General features: G+C 33.7%; 3 protein-coding genes across 4 annotated transcripts; 2 read left to right on the forward strand and 1 right to left on the reverse strand.

Annotated features, from left to right (window-relative positions):
- Positions 1 to 2,209: 2,209 nt before the first annotated feature.
- On the forward strand, positions 2,210 to 6,731 carry LOC125865637 (proteasome subunit alpha type-3-like). The gene is made up of 9 exons (XM_049545841.1): positions 2,210 to 2,457; positions 2,564 to 2,647; positions 3,485 to 3,558; positions 3,771 to 3,857; positions 3,952 to 4,036; positions 4,185 to 4,231; positions 5,676 to 5,741; positions 6,149 to 6,239; positions 6,529 to 6,731. Exons 1-9 carry the CDS (start codon positions 2,314 to 2,316, stop codon positions 6,598 to 6,600), a joined length of 750 nt encoding a protein of 249 aa, XP_049401798.1. The 5' UTR covers positions 2,210 to 2,313; the 3' UTR covers positions 6,601 to 6,731.
- An 819-nt stretch (positions 6,732 to 7,550) lies between these two features.
- LOC125865500 (uncharacterized) lies at positions 7,551 to 11,898 on the reverse strand. Of its 2 annotated transcripts, none has more exons than XM_049545694.1 (2): positions 11,711 to 11,898; positions 7,551 to 9,804 (listed from the first exon to the last, which is right to left on the reverse strand). In XM_049545694.1, the coding sequence occupies exons 1-2, from the start codon at positions 11,715 to 11,717 to the stop codon at positions 7,742 to 7,744; spliced, it is 2,070 nt and encodes a 689-aa protein (XP_049401651.1). In that variant the 5' UTR covers positions 11,718 to 11,898; the 3' UTR covers positions 7,551 to 7,741. The 2 variants fall into 2 exon arrangements, with proteins under 2 accessions (XP_049401651.1, XP_049401652.1); XM_049545695.1 differs by having other exon boundaries at positions 11,689 to 11,772.
- Positions 11,899 to 14,171: 2,273 nt separating this feature from the next.
- Positions 14,172 to 22,259, forward strand: LOC125865755 (COP9 signalosome complex subunit 2-like). Its single transcript, XM_049545991.1, has 12 exons — positions 14,172 to 14,308; positions 14,507 to 14,599; positions 16,445 to 16,523; positions 17,958 to 18,198; positions 18,308 to 18,382; positions 18,482 to 18,616; positions 20,206 to 20,393; positions 20,881 to 20,949; positions 21,033 to 21,123; positions 21,206 to 21,340; positions 21,515 to 21,627; positions 21,867 to 22,259. The coding sequence occupies exons 1-12, from the start codon at positions 14,299 to 14,301 to the stop codon at positions 21,955 to 21,957; spliced, it is 1,320 nt and encodes a 439-aa protein (XP_049401948.1). The 5' UTR covers positions 14,172 to 14,298; the 3' UTR covers positions 21,958 to 22,259.
- Positions 22,260 to 23,129: the final 870 nt, after the last annotated feature.

Below are 23,129 nucleotides of genomic sequence, written 5' to 3' on the forward strand. Positions count from 1 at the left end.
AAGTTCTATATATTTAAAGTTTTGGTCAACTATGATTTATATATATCACATCTTATAAAAAAAAATTGAAAAAAAATTGGAAAGGAACATCTTATCCTTAATGTAATCATTTTGAGATAATGTGTGTTTACGTTTACTCTAAGACAAAATAGAGGTGCTTATCCTATATTTTATTTTTTGTCATTTTATTTTATTTTATTTCTTGTGTTTGGTTTATTATTATTTGACAAGAAATCAACGCAACTTTCATTTATTGTAGTTTTATATAATTTGTTATATTCCAGAGGGGTCCATTAGTCACTCTCATCAACTAAACTATGTCTTGGCTTTCCCTTCTCCGCCGCTTTTTTTGGAAGATCGAGAAATTTTATATTACCTTATTAATATTTTGAGTCACAATTGTGTAAGTGAAAATATAAAAGAAATTTTCATAAATAGCTATAATTTGTCTAATTATAATTTCTATTAATATTTTTATAAAAGAGAGAGGAGAGCGCATATATTCCACTTCAAATTTATTGTGTTTGAAGTTATGTTTGTCAAAATCCAAATTTAAAGTTTCACGTGATTGAAATTTAGACAAAAATGATTGAACTATAGTCATATAGTTAAAGTTTAAGAAAAAATAATTGAACTTTAGTTATAGTACTTTGTGAAGATTAATTTCAGATTCATATATCTAAAATTATCTCGAAGTGAATATACTCAAAAAACTATTTTTAATAATAGATAGATGCTACCCTTCAGGATAACTCATCAGTTCGGATTTGAGACTTTCATGTTGGAGGTCTCAAGTTCGAAACTCCTTATCAACAAAAGCAAGAGATTCGCCTTCTAGATCCATACACTTCACTCATAATTATTTAACCATATTTCTAGAGGATTAGTGGGATAACCAATACTTATTGGACTTTTAGCCCCTATCAAATGGACCAGCATTGTGCATCAACAATCTAATCACAATGCAAAAACACACTTAGTGGATTAGTGTTAATATCCTTTTCATCTATTTTTTCGAACCATACGAATTTATAATTTCATTGAACAATGAGATTCTACTTTGTTAACAATAACATTATTCATTATATTTTACGCGTTCGTTTGGTTATGTGAGATGAAATTATACGAGACGAAGCTAAAGTTGAAGTTTTGTTTGGATATACAATTTGAGTTTTCAAGTTGTATTATTTGTTAAAAATACAAAAACCTCATAAGTTGTGAAAACTATCAAAACTGCCCCGTTATTTATACAATCTTACCAAATAAGCTAACAAAAGTATAATACACCACACAACACTATTCTTAAAATAATACAACATTTATTGATCGAACTTTAGTTCAATAAAAAGATAAAATTGAACATGAATTACAATATACGACTCTTTAATATAGTTGAACATGGTCGATATCACTAGTAACTATCTCATTATGTTCATATCCCATGAATATTTCATCATTCATTTGGTATTATCGCAAAAAACCATGTAGATATAAATGGTGGAGATTTATATAAAATAAATAAGAAATTAAAAAAAAAAAACGAATAATTACATGAAATCACAAGAAAATAAAGGGTAAACTAACATGGGTTGTGGTGCATTGGTGAGAGTGCTTCACCCTTAACCATATCTCGGGCTTGAGCCCTGGGTATGGAGAAAATCCTGTTAGGAGTGCCACTCCCGAATGGGGCATACAGTGCGTGATTCAAATTTAGTCGGAGCTCCAAGGTGGGCTCCGAATACCAGGTGGGAAAAGAATAAAAAATAAAGGTTAAAAATGAATAATATAAAAAAATAAAATTATAATGCGGGATCGAATATCAGGTGGGGAAAAATAAAAAATAAAGGTTAAAAATGAATAATATAAAAAATTATTTTTATAATGCGTGCTCTGAATATCAAGTGGAAAAAAAATAAAAAATAAAGGTTAAAAATGAATAATATAAAAAATATATTTTTATAATGCGGGCACCGAATACCAAGTGGGAAAAAAATAAAAAATAAAGGTAAAAAATGAATAAAATAAAAATTATAATGCAATGCATAAATCGCATTCAACAAATGCGTTTTATGCCTTATGTGGCTGCCCTACTAAATTTTCGAGTTGTACAGTTCCCCATAGGTGAAAATATTTGAATTCTATTCCCCAATAAGAAATTTTAATAAAATTAATTCCCCTCTTTTCTGTCTTGTCAAAAAAGAAAACTCCATTTTCTTCTTCTTCTGTATATTCCGTCGTTTCATTCTTCAGAAGCTTTGAACTCAAAATTGAAAATCTATAGTGGAAACAGCGAAGAGGATCGAAACGTAGAAAATGAGCAGCATTGGAACTGGATATGACCTATCGGTGACGACATTCTCGCCGGACGGCAGAGTTTTTCAGATCGAGTATGCCGGAAAAGCTGTTGATAATAGTGGTACTGTTGTTGGAATCAAGTGCAAGGATGGAATCGTATTGGTATTTTGCTTTTTTTGTTTGTTTGTTAGTGTTGTTGATGTTAGGGTTTTTGTGTTTAGGGTTTAATTTTTTTGTTAATTGATTTGGGGGAATTTTGAAATTGTAGGGAGTTGAGAAGCTGATTGCGTCGAAAATGATGTTGCCGGGATCTAATCGTCGGATTCACTCTGTTCATCGTCATTCTGGCATGGTAATAGTTTATGCTCAAACTACTGATGCTAGTGTCACTGATTTATTAGCTACTGTTCCATATGATATTTGCATTAATTGATTGGAAATTTTATTTAAATTTTCACATTTGAGGAGGAGATGAGCACTTTTTTTGGCTGACAATGCAACTACTAGTACAACAGCTACTATACTATGTGTGAGCTCTTAAGGGTGACATTAGCTCAATTCTTCTCATTTTGCAGAAGCCTTGGTGAATATAGTTTGATAATAGGTATATGTGGGTTAGTTGGGAGGTTCAAGTAGGATTGCTTGGACTCTGCCTTAATTTGAATGAAACGAAAGGTTTTAAACTATTAGGCCTCATTTCTTTTGGACTAGGTCGGCTATATGAATCCTCTACATCCATTTTGCTCAATTTGGGTTCTTTTCAATCCAATACGTAATTATTTATCTTTGAAGAAAAAATGAGGTTCTCTGAAGTTAGATATTCTTCAACTTTTCTGCTATATTTGTTTGATGATGGCTCTGGTTTAATTTCGTCAAATGTTTGGCAAAGAAGATCAAAGGTTTCTGTGTGTATGTTCTTTAGCATCAGACTAATACTGAGGAAAGGTTTAGGATTTTCTTTTTAATGGTGTTTGTTCGTGAAAATTAAGTTAAGATGGTTTGAAGTGATAACTGATAAGAGCTGAGTGATTCTACTGTTTAGTAAGTTGTTAGGGGTATAAACTTACCGAAACATCATCAAATGACCAATTTAAGTTGAAAAGGATCTATGGAACTGGTAAAGTTTTGAACCAATGCTCTGTTGGATGATTCTTGGGCAATGGTTCATTCTATTTTTCTTTATGCACAGGCTGTTGCAGGGCTGGCTGCTGATGGGAGGCAAATTGTTGCCCGTGCAAAGTCTGAAGCAACCAGTTTTGAAAGGTTTGCTTCTTGCACCTTATCTGAAAACATGTGTGTGGGCACTTACATCTTGATGTGTGAATTTTGTTTCTACATCTGTCTCCTATAGTTTAGCATTCATGATGAAATAATTCTTTTTATCCCGCTCAACATTAGAAAATTGTTGTTGCACATCATCATATACCACCACCCTAATTTTTGACTCTCCTATTGACTGGGTTTGTCATTTGTAGTGTATATGGTGAACCGATTCCGGTGAAAGAACTTGCAGAACGTGTTGCTAGTTATGTGCATTTATGCACACTTTACTGGTGGCTCAGGTTTGTTGGAACATCTGTTGCTGTTTTGATACCTTCATCTTGTTTCTTTAACTTGCTTTCTGTACCTGAACTGTTGGAGTATTACTTGTTGTAGGCCTTTTGGATCTGGGGTAATCCTTGGAGGCTATGATAGAGATGGACCTCAACTCTACATGGTTGAGCCATCTGGTGTTTCCTATGTGAGTTGAATCATTATTTAACTGCTATATTTTGCACCATGTAGCCTGCTATTATATTTTCTTATAATTTCTGTTTCCTTGCTTTGCACTGACCCTTAATAATTTTAAACTTATTTTAGTGGTTGATGTGTTCTGTTGTTTGTTGTAGAGGTACTTCGGTGCTGCTATTGGGAAGGGCAGACAGGCTGCTAAAACGTAAGTGTGTAAATCTCTTCTGGACATCCTAAAATTCAGATTTGAAACAGTCGGCGTGGCTTTATGATGAAATTGAATATTTGAATTTGCATTTACTTACAACTATCAAAAAGGATTGCACAAGAAATCCTAGTTAAATTTCAGTCAGCCTTTCCATAGTGCCATGAATGCTATCCTTAGGGTTGTGCAGTTGCCTTTTCTAAATCTGAAGCTCTTTATATCCATGAGAAAGTGACTACGTTCATTAGTATATACTCCCTTTTCTTCTGAGAGAATGACAATTTTTTGTTATACGAAAAGGTAAAGCTGATTAATAGCTGCTTTAGTTTTAGACACTGAAAAATTTATGTTTAGAAATAAACTTACATATCGAGAAACAACATAGGAAGTTATTACTAACAGGAATGATTGGGCTGGAAACTAGAATTAAAAATTGTCTTCAAAGAAGGTTCTTTGACTTCATTATGATGCATAGTATAAATTTCGATTTCGATGATACATTAATTGTGCTTTCGATGTTCACAAGATGCTGTTTACCCAGAGTATTATGGTGACAAACACTTTCTCTCGTCCAAAAGCGATACTAAAATGATTCAAATATCTTTTCTTGCCAAAGTTTGTCAGGGTGTTGTAATTGAAATTTGGGGACATCTTATTTGGACTCCATGAGGTTCTGACAACTAGGGGAATTTCCTGTCGATTTTCTACTATCCTAAGAACTCCATTATCAATGAGAATAACTTGGTCATCATAGGAAGTCACTTACACACCCTTGGCGATCATCTTTATATCATTAAACTGGTCAAGTATGCTTAGGATATATCATCTATTTTCTCTGTTTGGCTTATTAAGCAAGACATGAGAGAGAGTGACAGCTTCATGGTAATTTATATTTCGTGCTCTGTCAAAGTATGTCATGTACAACAAGACTATTTCTGTGAATTGCAAATAGTCAGAAGTAGTTTGAATATGTTTGATTCTTGTAACTTATAACAGCTTCGAAGCCTTCAATTTCCTTTTTAATAAAAGCAAGCCATGTTATTTGTTGTTGCCCTTTTCAACAAAAATAATATGGCTTTGAAAAGAACAAAACACTATACTAGAGGTCAGAATCACTGTCCCCATATGTCTACACCACGTATAAAATTGTGGTGTTTTTAATAAAAGCATGCTAAATAGTGATTTTTTGCTATTGATTTTTCACTTCAGGTCTGATAGTAATATTACATCTTGGTGATGTTAGAAGGACCAGCTAAATACTTTACTGCTATAGTTAATACACTTGAAGGAGACTAAGCTATTTTGTACTGTTGTACATGTAAGGTTAAAAAGAATAGTGATCAAACTGAGTGTTATTCAATCAAGTTTTGCCTTATTTTGGTTATCTCTGCCACCACATTTTCATTATGCACACTAATGTGATTTTGAAACAAAATCTTGGCAGTGAAATTGAGAAGTTGAAGCTCTCTGAAATGACGTGTCGGCAAGGGGTTATTGAGGTAGCCAAAATGTAAGTAATTTTTCTCAATTCTCATTGAACTTTCAATTCGATTCATGGTAATATTTGTTGTTGACATTTGACACTGATGCAAACACAAGAACTAGTTATGTCATGTGTGTATATGCCTACAAATCAGTTTACAGAACATGTTTCAATTCTCCTCAACCTTCGGTTGTTTCAATATTTTTGGGCAGCCAATCATAATCTCAGCGTTACAATGAGATTGTTTAGTTGCTAGTGAAAATTCAATCTGTCTTTAACATTTGGGAGCACCAATTTAGGTCTTGATGAAGTGGTAACTCTATGCTTATCTGTAGGTTCATCAATTTATAGTTTTGTCCAGATAATTTATAGTAGTTGGTGCTGCATGATTTTATTGTTCAGCTTTTTGACAATAAGTTATATCTGTTAACCAGAATTTATGGAGTTCATGATGAGGCAAAGGACAAGGCATTTGAACTGGAAATGAGTTGGGTGTGTGATGAGTCTAACCGGCAGCATCAGAAGGTAATTCAGGATCCTTCTTGGGTACACTTTCAATAGAAACTGGTATTCTATGTCAAATGCTATTATTCTCTCTGGATTTTCTTAGTTTTGCTTGGACCTGCCACACAAGTAAGGAGATATTAGAGCAAATATTATCTTTATTTTAGCTTAGTTATTTTTTTGTAATTTTCCATCTTTATTTTGTCTACGTGAATGTATATTCATAATGATGAATGAATGTTATTTGATGTTAAACTGAAATAAAAGATCCGGTTAGGAACTCATGTTGATATATTTGATGTTGCCATAGGTTCCCGCTGATCTGTTAGAGGAAGCCAAGGCTGCAGCTAAAGCTGCACTTGAAGAGATGGACGCAGACTAATGGCGCAAATACGACTCCGCTCACTCTATTTACTACTTTTATCAACTGAATCAAATAGTCTGCTCTGGCTCTGCCATGTTTGGAATTTGGCACCTGTATGACACATTTGTTTTTAGTGATGAAAGAGATCTATTGTTTTCACTGTTGACTGTAATCTGTACACGTAATTTTCTTAGATCAAGCGGGATAGAATGCATTCTTATATGGGGAATTATTGGTATTTAGCAATTTGTATCTTTGACATATGGCTGCTGTTTTTTTCCTCACGTGGATCCTTATCTCGTCATATTGCTATATATTTGCTTCGATTGAGTGAAGAATTTCACTAAAATGGAATGTTGATTGTACATGCCATGAAAGTAAACTCAATCCAAGTTTTAGACTGATGGAAAAGAAATGTGTGTATTGATACATTTCCAATACATCTTGTTGAATATTTAACAACATACCTAGTAAGATTTAGGGAAGGTAGAGTGTACGCAGATCTTACTTCTACCTTGTGGGTAGAGGGTGTGTTTTTAAAAAATTCTCGGCTCAAATGCAACAAATTCAAGTACAAAGAAGAAGAAAACAATGCAGAAATCATAGCAACTAAACAATGTATAAGCCTACAAGAAAGGAACAAGAAGAACAAAATAATGCAACAATCGAAACACTGTTAACCACAATGATGACAAGTGGGAAAAAAAAGAAAATACATATGAGACATTAGCTAAAATGAACAACATACCTAGTTTAAAGGAACTATTTATGTTTTTTTTTAATAATTATTTTAATACTTTAAATTGTTCTAGTAAATTTTGCTCATACTTCAACTGATATGAATGATGACACAAAAAGAAATTCACTATAAGCAAGAAATATCAATGCCAATGAACAAAGAATAAAGATTCATTGACTATTTCAACTGCACCATGGAGTCTCATTAAGGTGATGAATGATATGTTCCATTTACAGATATAGAATGCTTTCTTGAACAGTGTCCAAGTCCATATCCATAGGCAAAACAATTACACAGTTCAGGGCCAAAAATTAATTCAATTGGTTACTGGTAGAACTATCTTCCAGTATGTTCAGATAATCTAAGAGGTTGTCCTAAGGGAAATGCAGGGAGGCTTCAGCGCTGAACGAAAACAAATTTCTAACTTGATGTTTCAATTTCCTTTCCATGAATATGTCTCTCTAACCTTCTAAGCCAGATATCATAGTCCATACGATAGGGCGTTCCACAAAGGCTGTCAACATAATCTGCAAATGCTTTCAAGACTGTAGAAATATCTCCAAGCTTTTGGTGGATTAGCCTTCTTGACCAAGAGGTTTCCCTCCATTGCAATGCTCCTTCAACTGAATCAAGATCAGGCATCTCCCCACCAGATGAAAAGTAGAGCATGTAAACTAGACTCTCAGCATCGGAAGCTGAACATAGTTTCCCTTCTTCAAGGGCATATGTAGAGGAGAAATGGAGATTCATTGCAGGACGATCCCTCTCTTCTAAAAGAGCATGTCCCCAACCAACAAGAACAAAATAAGGCTGCCCCACACCAGGTGTAACAAAAATAACATTTTCAGGCCTGAGGTCACCATGCCGAATTCCAGCTGAGGCAGCTGCTGAAAGGGCAGATAGGCAGTCATGGCAACACCTGATAGCCTCATCTTTACCAAATTGGCCAACTCTCACCATATCAGCAACTGTTATGCCCACTGAGGTAGTCACTAGAATGGGGGTTCCACACCATGGGTAATCACAATTACCACCATTTCGTCTTCTGCACTGGCCAGGGTGAACTATCCGGCCAGATGCACTCAATTGCGGCAGATATTTGCTAGATAACCCATTTTGCTTCATAATTTTTAATATCTTAGTTTGCCTCTGAACTTGATACCATAGCTTCATATCTTCCCATGCTGGTTCCAGCTGAGAAGGATGCGAACCTACATACAGAAATAAAGCCTTACCTGGATCTTCAACAGGAGATGCAATATAATATGTAATCTCTCCGTCAGTCAGGACTTCGTTGATCTGATAACCCTTCTGCCAGTTTGAGTCTTCTATCAGCAAGACAGAACCAACCTCCAGATTCATAGACTTTTCAGATACCAACCTGACAGATTCTTCATGCACTTCTACAATTTCATGTGAAGCACTATGCTGCTCGAGGCGAAATGAACCATTTCCATTCGACCTGCTATCCCACAATTGCCTTTCAATTCTTCTTGCTTGAAGACGAGAACTGTGGTCAGCAGCCAAATCTTCAACCGAGTTCGTTGACATTCCAGCATACTGAGTGATCGAGTGGAAAGTAGCAAAAAGTACCTGTAAAGCACCAATATCTCCCCAATTAGCATTTCCAAATTTGGTCCAGATTCTATCAATGGGGGAGATTGTAATTAAAGCATTATTTTTTATCCATTCAGCAGCACAACCATAAACATCATTCACATCCATTTCCAACTTGGTTATATCTCCTTCAACTTTCATGACTCCACCATATTGAGAGTCAACTAAAAGAACAAAAACAGAATTCAAACTGAGAGGAATATTGTATCTGCTGAAGCTTCTTGCAAGCAATACACGTACTGTAAAGAATAAAGCTTCACCTAAAACTGAGAGAGAAGGCTTACAGTCATTCTTTACTGTAGCACGGTTTCCTATATCAGGCCTTAGAATAGCAAGTTGCAAAACATCATCCCACTTCCCTTGTGGATGCTTTGGGTTCTTTAGCATTATAGCTGTAGCACAAAGACCGCCAACTCTCCCTTTAGCAATGGCTTTCTCAGCCTGGTAGAATCTCAAGTTTGAATTGTAGATACTAGAAACATAGAAAGGCAGAGGTTCATCCTGACCCCAAAATGACTCCCATAAACTCTTCACACTTGCATGCAGAAAATCTTCAAGGGCAAGATAAGCAGTTGCTTCCACAGCACCAGAAGCTGAGTCATAGATCGCTCTAGGCATTCGAATCAGCTGCTGAAATGGAACTCCTTCCAAAGCATAATCAAACTTTTGAAGATCTATCAATTCAAAAGGAACATCAAAGGGAGGTTCCTCTCGTACCTCTTCATGCCATGTCTTAAGGTTTTCAATCAGGCTTTTGCTATCTACAAACCTACGGAGAAATTCTTTGAGATCTTGGACTCTCCCACCTGAAGAAATACTAGACTTTTTTGTCCCAGATTCCACGGATTCTTGATCTGGGGATCCACCTGTCAATTTAGTGCAAATAATCAGAAGCTGATGGTTAAGCGTATTTACAGGATTTTACTGATAAGAATCTTCTAACAATACTTAAAAAGTGGATGCATTCGATATAACTTATACTATACACACTCCTTGCCTGTTTCAAGACAATAATAGGCTCAATTTCAATAAGAGACAAAGAAGGTTATTATGATTATGGATGCAAGCGATGTTATTGAACAGACAAAAATATGAACAATTATCAACTATTCATTCATCCAAGAGTAAGTCTAAAGCAAAAACATCAATATGGGACGAGGACATTTGGGAAACACCGACTTTAGAGCAACTTATTAAAGATGAAAAGCACAAAACAATGAGAAGGCTAATGAATTCAATTACATCAACTAAAATTACCTATTTCAGCATCAAGTAAATAATGTGAGTATCAAGCTGCTAAGCCATACTATGAAAGTGTGAGAGAGGGTGGTGGAGATGAGGGTGAGGAGGGGTGTGTCTATTTTTGAGGAACCAGTTTGGATTCATGTGGGGGTTATCAACTACAGAAGTCATCCACCTTATGAGACTCATGGAGTAGCATTGGGAGAGGAAGAGGGATTTGCATAGGTGTACTTATGGCGTACACTAGGGTCTAGGACGATTGAGGACGTAGGATGGAGCCAAGACTAGGGTCAGGACAGTGGGAAGAGAAAATTTTAATTGGGTCTGTTATAAAAATACTCTGTAATCACTACGCTCCTTTTTCCAGAAGAACAATTCAACAAAGTTTTCCTTTTTCCGAAGCAAATTTTTTTTCAAGAGCTACATACTCTGAGATCAAGATAGAAAACTCAGCTTAAGTCAACGGTCACGCCATAATTTCTCTTTCAGTAAGTGGATCAAACCATAATTTTTTATACCATACCACTGTAAAGCTACAAAAGGCACCAATTATTACCAACAAAAGCTAGTTATTGAGGTGGGAGAGCACAAGGCTATATAAGCCCCACATCAACTCCCCATTAAATAGATGAGGGAACTCAAGTCCCATGTATGGCAATAGGATCTTAACAAACCACCATGCTACGCATCCATCTATCATTTCTAGCCCCGAATCAACAATACAATATCAGCATCACCGTCCAAGGCACGCTGAGCATTAAGGGCGATGACCACTCCCCTAAAAGCTAGCTATTAAGGTGGGTAAGCCCAAGGTTATATAAGCCCCACATCAACACCCCATTAAACTGACGTGGGACTCAAGTCTCATACCTTGCTATGAGGTTCAAAAGCTAGTTATTAAGATGATAAGCCCCACTTCAGCACCCCATTAAAACCGACATGGGACTCAAGTCTCATACCTTGCCATGAGGTTCAAAAAATCCCAATTCGAAAATTAGCTTTTGTTCCTTCCCTACATGGAGTCTACAACAAAAACATACCCAATGAATCCTACAAGTGGAGTTTGGGTAGGCCAGAGTGTACGCACACCTTATCCCCACCTTGCACAGATAGAGAGGCCATTTCCGGAAGAAACTCAGCTCCCTCTCCTCAGGAAGTCTATTCAGTAAAACCCAGAAACCCAAAATCAGAGAACTCACAAAAATTACCACTAAAATTACAACTCACCAACCGTTAATCATCAGAAAAATTCAGAAATATCCCAATTCCAAGATGTAACCTTTATTCCTTCCTAACAAAAAAAACTACATTCAGTCCAAACCCATATCCACAAACTAAAAATACAAGAGATCACCAACCATTAACCATTAAGAAAATCACCAAAAAAAGAATTAAAAAAAAAACAAAGATTGACATTTATTACTTCGACAACATGAAGTCCATTTTCAGTCAAAAAAAACTAAAGCCAAAGTCAAACAGTACACAAAAATTAAAGGGTTTCAACTAACCAGAGAGAGAAGAATTTAGTACCTTCCATTATGGAGAAAAAGAATGAAACTTTAACTGAAATGTTCTTCGGATCATCAGCCTTCAAAAAAATTCATCTATTTTCCAGTTTTCTCTCTGATGAATATATATATATATATATATATATATATTTGGTGAGATACAATAAATAGGAGTATATTTGTTTATTTAAGAAGTTTTTCAATAAATTTTATTTTTACTCCCTTCGCGTCAAAATAAGTGTCACTCATCAAAAAAAAAAAGTTTCAAAATTCATATCAACTTAAAAGTTTAAGATAAAAAGTAATATATTTTTTCCATTTATACCCTTAGGAGTTGTTTGATATGCGGAACAAAATGGAATGTCTCGAGTTTAATTTTGGTATATTTATTTTATCTCATTTTATGTGTGCTTATTGTGTACCAAACAATTCCTTACACTTCATCTTTTTAATAGTGTTCAGTTCTCAAAAAATATTTATTAAATAGGGATAGTTTAGTAAAAAAAATATATATATTAAAAAATAAAATAAAAAAAATAAAAATATATATATATATTATATATATATATATATATATATATATATATTTGACTATATTGGTAATTAATGTACCAAATAAATATTTTTTGACCAGATACATGATAAGCGCGAAAGAAATTTATAGTCAATTATGAGTTAATATATGTCTGTTTAGTCAAAAATTGAATCAAATAGTGACAATCCACGTAAAAATATAAGGTCCCTATACAATCGTCATTTCAACGTCATCTAATTTTGAAATGTTAGAAATTTCATTTCATTACGTCGATAACCACAAATCATTATTCATTATCATTATTTGCTATCGATCAACTAGATTAATTAATAAAAACTATTTTCTCCTTCTCTTTATTAGTTTTACTTGAATATTTAATTTGTTATTTATTCGATTATCAACTACTAATTGAGTTTGATTTAATTCCAATGACTCATTTCCTGAGGTCATGTCCTAATTTTTGTCTCCAGGTAGGAGTTGGAGGATGAAACCCCTTTGCCCTAAGAAATATTTTGTTTCGCCTTGAAGTCGTCAATAAAATTGAGCTAATATATGATCATGACAATACACTGATCATCAGACTCAATTTTTGAGATTCAAGGTGCAACGTGCATCAATTTTTTATCTAGCCGAGCTAGTATAGAATATCCAAATTTAAAGCTTGATGCAATCATATTTACCCCATTTCAAAGTTACTGAGCAATATTTTCTAATGATGGTGATAAGTATTCCTCACAAATATTGCTCATAATTTTTATTTCGACTCTTCCTTCTCTTTTTATTATTGCAAATGCCTTGTTTATAATACTTATTAATAAAAAAAATCAAATATTTAAATACGCATCTAAATAGTAAAGATGTGTACTAAAATTTAGACATATGAATTTAAAAATTAAAATGTTGTATTAAACTCTAAATACTAAATAATTAAGACAACTTATTTTACCAAATTCTAAATACATGAAACTTGTCTTTAAATTAAAGTAATATAATTCTATATCAATAAAATATTTTTTAAAAACACATATGACTGTTTATTGTGCTTTGTCGATTGAAAATGATATTATTTATTACAAACTGGTGGTAGTTTGACAATAAAGACTGATAATGATTGATGATAATGTTGATGGTGATGACGAATGGTGATATATAATGGTGGTCGGTGGTGCCATGGGGGTGATGACTAACTGATTAGTGATAGTGGTTGTTATGATTGTAAATGGTATAGTTAATTATGATAGATGACGATATTTAGTAGTGTAAAGTTGATCAAATAACAAAAAATTGTCAATTTTTTTTATAAAATATTAAATAAATATTCAGACAATATTAAGACCTAACTATAGATCATAATTATTTATGAGCAACTTTCACATATAGCAAACACAAAAATCATATTTGTATGTTATAACTATAGTTTGCATAATTGCGCTTCATAACAAACGCTATACATGTATACAAAAGAAGCAATTGTATAATCTGTTTCGGTATACATATACAAAAGAATCAATTGTATAATCTGTATTTGTATAAAGCGAGAAAGAGAGAAAGACAAAAGAAAACTGGACAGGAAAAAATCGTATTTGTATAATCATAAGTGTATAGGACGAAAATATATGCATTTGTATTTATATATACAACTTTCTCTCACTTTATACAAACACAAACACAAACACAATGTATACATTTGTGTTTGTATAAAGTGAGAGAGGCGAGTGAGATGTGGGAGAATGTATATATATAATTTTCTCTTGCTTTATACAAACACAAACGCATTTTATACATTTGTGTTTGTATAAAAGCGAGAGAGAGGCTTAATAACAACACTTTGCTATGAAGTATAATTAAATCAAACTATGTTTATAACATTTAATTTGAATTAATAATTTGCTATTATATACAATTTTCCCAAATACCATTTTTTTTAATAAAAATAATACTTATATATAGCCTTTGGGCAAATTTTTAGAAGAAATATAAAGGAACACAAAATCCCCCGAAGCTTCATTCACTCTGATTTTCTCACAAATCCATAACGAAGCAAATCAAAGGGCTCTGTACTTCTTCTACGAAACATGGGTTCAGGTCAGAATTTCAATTTTATATTGAAAAAAATTAATTTGATTGGAGTTTTTTCCGCTATATGCCCAAATTTCTGCAAAGTTTGATCAGTTTTTTTTATGAAAAAAGTAAAATTTTGGTGTGTAAATAGAAAAAAGATGAAATTTTGAAACATGGGTTTTGGTTCTTTACGTATATACTGATATTATTTGTATGTGTTAGATGCTGATATGGAGGATTACGGATTTGAGTATTCGGACGAGGACCAGGAGGAGCAGGATGTTGATATTGAGAATCAGTATTACAATTCAAAAGGTAATTTTGAAATTTGTGCAAATATATCAGCTACAACACCCCATGTTAGTTGGGTTTTCTGGGATAATTTGATGGTTGATCTGCTATTTTGAAACATTGATCAATGTACTATCGGAAACAACCTCTCTACCCCACAAAGGTAGGGGTAAGGTGTGCTTACATCCTACCCTACCTAGACCTCACTTGTGGATTACACTCAGTATATTGTTGTTGTTGATGATGATGATCAATGATCTATGTATAATTCACAAGCTAATGTTGTTGATTGAGTCACTTGCTGGTTATCCATATCAATAATTTTGGAGGCCACTATTAGTGGCAGTACGAGTATTTTCACTAAGGGTATTAAAAAATACAAAGAAGTAAATACATAAAGAAGTCAAGATAATTCAACATATAATATTATACATAAAAAGATAATTTTAACCTTATGTATACAATGTAGTTTTTCCCGGCTCTTGATCCCACCTACCTCCGCCCCCGTCAACTAGAGATAATCTTGTGAAAACATGGTACATGTGAAATAGATAACTTTAAGTTGAATCAGAGCACACAAGTGTCTCTCCATTAATTGTTGAACTTTGAAGTTGGTAAACTTTTACGTAGATTCAATTAGGTTGTCCTGGACCATGGATAGTATTTACTGTTCTTGTACTGAAAAATCTTTTTCCTCAATACTTTGCCTTTATCACCTGTCCTCATCAATGCTTTATCTCCATAGTCATTTAAATAAATGAAGTGTCACAAGGGTTTACCGTTTTCCGACCCCATTGCTACTCCGTTCTTACTTCTCCTTTTTTATTTTTGATAAAGGTAACAATATGGAAGCAGTATTTACACAAAACTAGGCATCACCTTGTAAAACTTAGTAGAGATCCAAAAACTGTAAGATTGGTTCAGTATAATCTACCCAAACTTCTTTATACCAAAATGAAAAATCTGAAATACAATCTATCTTAACTTTTTAATGGAATTATACTACTCTGTACTTACTTAACACCATTACTTTCCATCTTTCCGAATGAATTATTTCTACTTCCTAAAATTATTCTCTCCATCGGTGCTCAACTATAGAAGTTGGAAGGTCACTTCCTATCAACTTTTTTCTTAGTTTCTCTACTTAACAATCTTGCTATATAAAAAAACAAGAAAAACAAGAGAGAACTTCTTATTGAATTGAGTGGTTAATAGCATGTACACGGCCTTCTTATAAAGGAGTCTAAGCTACATGTAATAATGGAAGTTTTCTAATTCTTGGGATTCCAAATAGTTGCGTTATAATCATTAAGACTTTCCTGCACAATATTCTCAATGGTTCTCTTGACTTGATCATACCCTTAAACTTTTGACAAGCCTCCTTAATCTCTGGGTCGTGAAGTAACTTGAGTTTGCGTTTTATGAAATCTTTAACACTTTTTATTCAATTAAAGAAGTTGGTCCAACAAATATTGGATTCCCCTACATTATTTCCTCTTTCTCCTTGCAAACCTAGTACTTAAAAGGAAAATTATGCAACTTTCCATTCCCTTGATTTCTCTTGATTCCAGCAGAGGTTTGAAATGAATTTCATCAGCAAATGTTTTTTAGAACTTCGGTGAAGAAACTGAGTTCTACAGATAACATCATAACAAGGATGAAATTGTCATTACTATACCTGTGATTGGGGCACAGTTGTGTCATGTATGTGCCGGCTAACTCAGTATCCACTTTTGATTATGTAAATTGAAACTTTTGTTTATGTAATACATTATTTTGTCATTTTTAGTATGACATATATTACAGTGATTGTAGTTTCATTCCTGCTTTCTAAATCTAGAGCTTCTTCTCTATTGCCCTGATTTCCAGGTATGGTTGAGACGGATCCAGAGGGTGCACTTGAGGGATTCGCGGAGGTGGTACAAATGGAACCTGAGAAGGCAGAATGGTAATTTACAGCCTATGAGTATGAAGTTCATTCCAATGGTCTTACTAATTTTCTTTTAGAAATCAGTGTTGTTGGTTGGTTTCCCATACATAAATTATGCTACATGCAAAATCTGTTTAATGGAAGGAAAAGTTTGTAGGCCTATCTAACCTATTGACTACTTAACATTTGAGCCCCAAGAAAAAATCATGCTTTTGAACTGAGCTCACTGGCTGGAAATCGAAACTTGTTGGGTGGTAATAGTTTCTCTAACGCTTTCTGCCCAAGCTTTTTATAGTGGGATGCTACATGCCAAAAGAACTATCAGACACAAAACGAAAAGCCTAAGAGACCAAAAAGAAACTGCCTTAGATAATATTCCAACTGAAAGTAACCAAGTAAACAAAGGACTTGAGTACTGACAATAAAGTGCTGAAACAACAGTCAACTTTGTAGGTTGATAGAGTCAACTGATATAAATCCACTTATTAGTTAACTGTTGACCTTGTAACTAAAGTTGTTCCAAGAACTACCTATTAAAGGTACAACGAAAAGGATTTGGTAGTCCTTGTAACAACTTTTAATTACTTATTAGATCTCTTCCATGCTACCCATTTGCCTATCTTCAATTTTGTGGATTTACTTTGGATATCTACTATTTGTAGTCAAATAGAGGATGCATTGTGTAACGTTTATCTAATTTTGTCATGATGTCTTCCGTGTCTTTTAGTAACTCGAGCCTTATCACAGCAAATCAGCTAGAAAAGAGAGTTTGAATCTAGTTAAACATTTTATGTGTTCCTATGTGATATGATTTTAACATCTTTTGGATAAACCATACCAAGCCTGTGGGACCCCACGTGGGATGGGTATCTAGTCTCCTGTTAGTCTTAGGCAATCCTCACCTCAGGAGCTAGCTTTGGGGTTGACAGAGAGACCCAAGGTCCATTTTTCTTATCATGATATCAAAGTTAGTCCCATCCCAATTCATTGTTTATCCATGGGCCCCATCTATATTGTCCACGCTTCAGATGTCCAAACCTGGGTGTGCGGGAGTGTTGAGTTCCCACGTTGGCTTTTGGGGTGGGTATCTGGTCTTCTTATATATTCTTGGGTGGTTCTCAACTCATGAGCTAGCTTCTGAAATTGACTAAGACCCAAGGTCCATTTTCTTATCAAAGCGTATGGTTTGAAACATAATATGGCGATGTTTGTAATGAGTTGTATATAAGACATGACATAGCATTTTTCCTAACAATCTTCTAGGTCTTGGCTCCTTTTTTTGGCATTATATTCCATTTGATCAGTATCAGTGTATTTCTCTTCTTTAATTTGAATTTGTTTTTAGGATATTGCATTATCTTCATCAGTCCCAATTTTCAACATTGAACTGCTTTTACACTACGATTTCAATGGGTTCATGGCTTATGATCTTCCTTCTTGTGTCTTGATTAGGGGTTTTAAAGCTCTTAAGCAGACAGTTAAAATTTATTATCGTTTAGGGAGGTATAAGCAGATGATGGACGCTTACAGGGAAATGCTTACTTATATTATATCAGCGGTAACGCGAAATTACAGCGAGAAGTGCATCAACAACATAATGGATTTTGTCTCTGGCTCGGCTAGTCAGAATGTTGGTTTGTTGAGGGAGTTCTATGAAACCACACTGAAAGCCCTTGAAGAGGCTAAAAATGAAGTAAGATAATACATTATTTGATTACAACATATATCTGCTCCCTTTCCAGGGTGAAGATTGGTTTGCTATTCATGGATGTTTTGCTAAAGAAATAATTGTTAATGTGCAGAGGTTGTGGTTTAAGACAAATCTTAAGCTTTGCAAGATCTGGTTTGACATGGGTGAGTATGGTAAAATGAACAAGGTATGGTGTCGTTTGTATATACATCCTTAGTTTTTCACATATTACAAAGCTATCATGGTTGACTCTTTTCTATATTTCCTTTTATTTTACCCACGGAAGATTATGAAGGAGCTTCACAGATCTTGTCAAAAAGCTGATGGTACTGATGATCAAAAGAAAGGGACTCAGCTCTTGGAGGTTTATGCTATTGAAATTCAAATGTACACTGAGACAAAGAACAACAAAAAGCTGAAGGTAAGTCATTTTGAGTAATCCTAGTACCTCCTCACTTTTATTTGATAATTCGAGGGAGATATCTATTGAATTTTTCACCAACATATCATAACTTACAAGTTAATACGCCATTTGTATTATTGAAGATTCTAGATGAACATAACTGTTAGCAACTTGTCCGAAGTGCTTTTCACATACAGATGACTTGGCTGTCATTAAATTTTGTAAAAGCACATTTTCTTCTTCTAAATGCTGAAGACTATTATATCACTTCATATCTGTACTTCTAGGATTTGAAGTGTGTATGCTTTTACAGAACAGTTCAGCCATATGTGGTGGTACTCAAACTAATTAGTAATTAAGGAATCTGAAGGTCATGTTAAGAGGCATATTGTGTGGCCTTCAATAGATATAATATAGGTATCTCTGTTTTTTTCCACGAAATCTTATATTTGAGGAAACCCTATCTTTGACATAATTTAGTATGTGCGTGTCAAGTTACTTTCCATCTTTAGCAATTTCTGGTTTCCCGAACTTCCAACCACTTATCAGAATCTTTAGAGCAAACACTACTATTTGATTCATACTAGTGCTACTATTGATCAAACAATCAATAGTTGTCTAGGATTTTTAAGTGCTTAAGTTGTTTTTTTTTTGGGGGTGGGGGGAGGTCGGGAGTTGGACTTTATCTGATAACTTTACATTGTAAAGTGGGTTAACCTCTTTTCTTTGTAACCTTTAGTCCAACCAATAAGAGATTCTTTAGACTAGTCAGCTTCATCTCTTGTCTTCAATTAATCTGCGTGATTGAATTGGTGGTTTTTTTAGTATCTCTTGGCAACTGCTTTATCCAAAGCAATATTTTTTCTATAGGTGATAGGTACACTATGATATCATTAGAATCATTAACCATAGGTATCTTATGGTTGTACCTATTCATTCTGTGGATCCATTGATATCTTACAATACTGAATATCCAACATGTATCATGATATTCTTGTAAAACACATGATTTTTACAATTCTGATTTTTAGAGTATTATTTTAAAATGTTTCAGCACATAACAAAATTATTCTGAAACTAAAATGTCAGCAGAGGCTGTCATAGCTAGTATACATTTTTAAATTACTTAATTATGCTTGCATATATGCTATGTATATGCTTGCTTTGAGCTGAGGGTCTAATAAAAACAGCCTCTCTACCTACACAAATGCTTGCCTTGAGCTGAGGTCTAAAAACAGCCTCTCTACCTACACAAATGCTTGCCTTGAGCTGAGGTCTAATAACAACAGTCTCTCTACCTACACAAATGCTTGCCTTGAGCTGAGGTCTAATAAAAACAGCCTCTCTACCTACACAATGTAGGGGTGAGGTCTGCATACACTCTACCTTCTCCAAATCCTACTTGTGCGATTACATTGCTCTTTGTGCTGGTGATGATGTTAATATTGTTGGAGATACTTATACATTTATTTCCAAGAGCTTTAAGTCTATTTTTATCGATTTATGCTATATTGTTTAGCTTCTTCTTTTTTGTAAATTATTTTTTACAAGTAGTGGCTCTTAAGTTTATTTTCCTTTGACATGTCTGGTAAAATGCTTAATGATAGGAATTGTATGGGAAGGCTCTTACAATCAAATCAGCTATCCCCCATCCTAGAATAATGGGAATAATCCGTGAGTGTGGTGGGAAAATGCATATGGCACAAAGACAGTGGGCAGAGGCAGCTACTGACTTCTTTGAAGCTTTTAAGAACTACGATGAAGCTGGTAATCAACGGCGCATACAGTGCCTGAAGTAAGTTAAAAGTTGCTTTATAGTTGTTTCTCTTATTCTGTTCAGGAAGACCTCTCCATGGGTGACTAGAGCTTTTGCAATAAATTATATTTGTTAATTGGTTGAATAACTAATAGGAAATAAGAACTTCAGTTATACTAAAGTGGTGCATTATACAAGTATGAGATATAAACTACACGGCTGAGCATCACTAGAAGTGCCCATCACAAATGCAATCATGAGTTTATTCCTCAATTTGCTAGTGAAAATTAGCTTTTGAATATGTAAAAATCTGTTCGATCTACAATTTTCAGGGTGCGCCCAATAGTTTTTAGGCTTCTCTAGGAATTTCAATATTTATCGTCTTAAAAAGTATAAAAGAGAGCTTGCACTACCTAAGTTTCAGGATATGAGTTTGCTCTGATATTTCAGCATTTTTACATTCAGAAGTTTTTTTTCACCACCTTCAAAAGTCGTGTAAGCTCCTTTTTTTTTTAAAACATTGCAGATACTTGGTGTTGGCCAACATGCTTATGGAATCACAAGTTAATCCGTTTGATGGGCAGGAGGCAAAACCGTATGTAAACAACCTCCATTCAGCATGTAGTTTATTATCCTTAATTTGTTTCACTATTCTGACTTAGCAAGACCGTATTCCAGGTACAAAAATGACCCAGAAATCTTGGCCATGACTAATTTGATTGCTGCATATCAACGAAATGAGATATTGGAATTCGAGAAAATCCTTAAGGTGAGGATTACTAGGGCCCTTTAATTGGTTATCACATCTAGTCTAGAAAGAATAACAGATCAAAAAAAATGGATTTTTGCAGAGCAATAGAAAAACTATCATGGATGATCCATTCATTAGAAATTATATTGAGGACTTGTTGAAGAATATAAGGACTCAAGTGTTGCTGAAACTCATTAAACCATATACACGGATCAGGATTCCTTTCATATCGAAGGTACGAGTAATCCTCATGCCTTGTTCTATCCCACAATTGAAATCTGTACTCCGTATTCTTTCCGTTTCCCCCCTCCCATTTGTGTAGTCGATTCTTTATTCGTGTGTTTCCTGCTTATATGTATCCGAGAAATCCTCTGTTGAACTGAAATTTGCCATGTTCATCTACATTCAGGAGATTAACGTACCAGAAGGTGAAGTGGAAACGTTATTGGTGTCACTGATACTGGATAACCGGATACAAGGTCATATTGACCAAGTAAACAAATTGTTGGAGCATTGTGACAGGTTCATCCACTGTCTTTTTTTCTCCCCTTGAGTTTAAGTTCAATGCCTATCACATCACACATAATGTAGTTACATATAAATCTCTCGGATAACCATCGATCAATAACCTAGCAAAAGATTGTACTAAACGTGCTTATCACACGTTAAACCATTGTCAGTGTATATAACTTAAACCCTGTGTTCCCCTTTTTCTTTCCTTCTCTAATATATTGAACTTCATTGGATATTTGCTATTTCAGGTCAAAGGGGATGAAGAAGTATACAGCTATTGATAAATGGAACACACAATTTCAGTCTCTTTATCAAACCATTAGCAATAAAGTGGGGTAAAATCAGTATTCAACTGAAGTTTTTATTTTATTTTATGAAGATTAGAAGCCAGCTACAAAGAGGACAAGAAGAAATAGTTTACTAGTTTTCTCTTGTCTATTTATGTTTTCAACTTTACAAATTTAGCTCTTTTTACTTTCCATCCTCAAATTTTGAATTGAACTCTTTGAGAAATTTTAAGAATTTGAGTACTTTCTTTGATGCAATCTCTTACAAGCTGTGAGCTTATAAAAAATGATTTACCAAATTATTTTATTTATTATGATGATGACGATGACATGATATGAGCTTAAATGAAGAAATGATGATTCATAGAGCTAATTTTAACTTATTTGAGATTGAGGCGTAGTTATTGTTGTTGTTGATATATAAGGGGTAAAAACTTATCACCCAATAGGTATTTAGATCAAACCAACGAACGCAAAATATGTTTTTCACAATACGTTTATCATTTAACCAAAGGTAGAATTTTTTCTTTGAAACTATAAAAAATAGTTTTATGACTCAATTATATCAAAATTTAACTATCATTATTCTTCATTTATAATCAGATCTCGTATAATAGTCAATCTCTATAAGTTTCACTATATCAATTGAGTTTTTTTTTTCCCAGTATCGTGTTATGTTATATCATATGTTCTCAATAACAATATTTATTAAAGATTTAAAGAAAAGGAGATTTGGGTTTTTAGCATTTTGCTAGTTATTTTAGTTTTATGTCCTTCTTTATGATAGATCATTATTTTTACAAAGAAATCTAAAAGAAAACAATTTTCTTCAATGAAATTTATAAGTGATCATAAATAATCATTTATAGTAAAAAATTAATACCAAAAAATCTGAACAACTAATATCATTATAAAGAAGTTTGATTGTATTTTGAAAAGTCATCTCATTAATAATTATACCATAAGGGAAATTTGACATATTCTATGCACAAAATATGAAAATACATTAATACCAAAAAATTTGAACAACCAATATTATTATAAAGAAGTTTGACTGTATTTTAAAAAGTCATCTCATTATTAGTTATACCATAAGAGAAATTTGACATATTCTATGCACAAAATTTGAAAATATATTCTACAAAAGGAAAAAATAATAATAATTACATCCCTATAATTTAAGAAGTTTCTTATACATTTGAAGAACATCACAAACAAAATGGA

This window comes from Solanum stenotomum, chromosome 5 (assembly GCF_019186545.1).
Source record: "Solanum stenotomum isolate F172 chromosome 5, ASM1918654v1, whole genome shotgun sequence".
In the NCBI taxonomy this organism is placed as follows: Eukaryota; Viridiplantae; Streptophyta; class Magnoliopsida; order Solanales; family Solanaceae; genus Solanum; species Solanum stenotomum.

What these genes read in the sequence shown, in the direction of transcription:
- LOC125865755 (XM_049545991.1), top strand. An exon ending in TCAGTATTACAATTCAAAAG is followed by an intron (nt 14,600 to 16,444) that starts GTAATTTTGAAA and finishes CCTGATTTCCAG; the next exon opens with GTATGGTTGAGACGGATCCA. An exon ending in AATTCGAGAAAATCCTTAAG is followed by an intron (nt 21,124 to 21,205) that starts GTGAGGATTACT and finishes GGATTTTTGCAG; the next exon opens with AGCAATAGAAAAACTATCAT.
- LOC125865637 (XM_049545841.1), top strand. Translation starts at nt 2,314, where the DNA reads ATGAGCAGCATTGGAACTGGATATGACCTATCGGTGACGACATTCTCG. An exon ending in TTCATCGTCATTCTGGCATG is followed by an intron (nt 2,648 to 3,484) that starts GTAATAGTTTAT and finishes CTTTATGCACAG; the next exon opens with GCTGTTGCAGGGCTGGCTGC. An exon ending in GTTATTGAGGTAGCCAAAAT is followed by an intron (nt 5,742 to 6,148) that starts GTAAGTAATTTT and finishes TCTGTTAACCAG; the next exon opens with AATTTATGGAGTTCATGATG.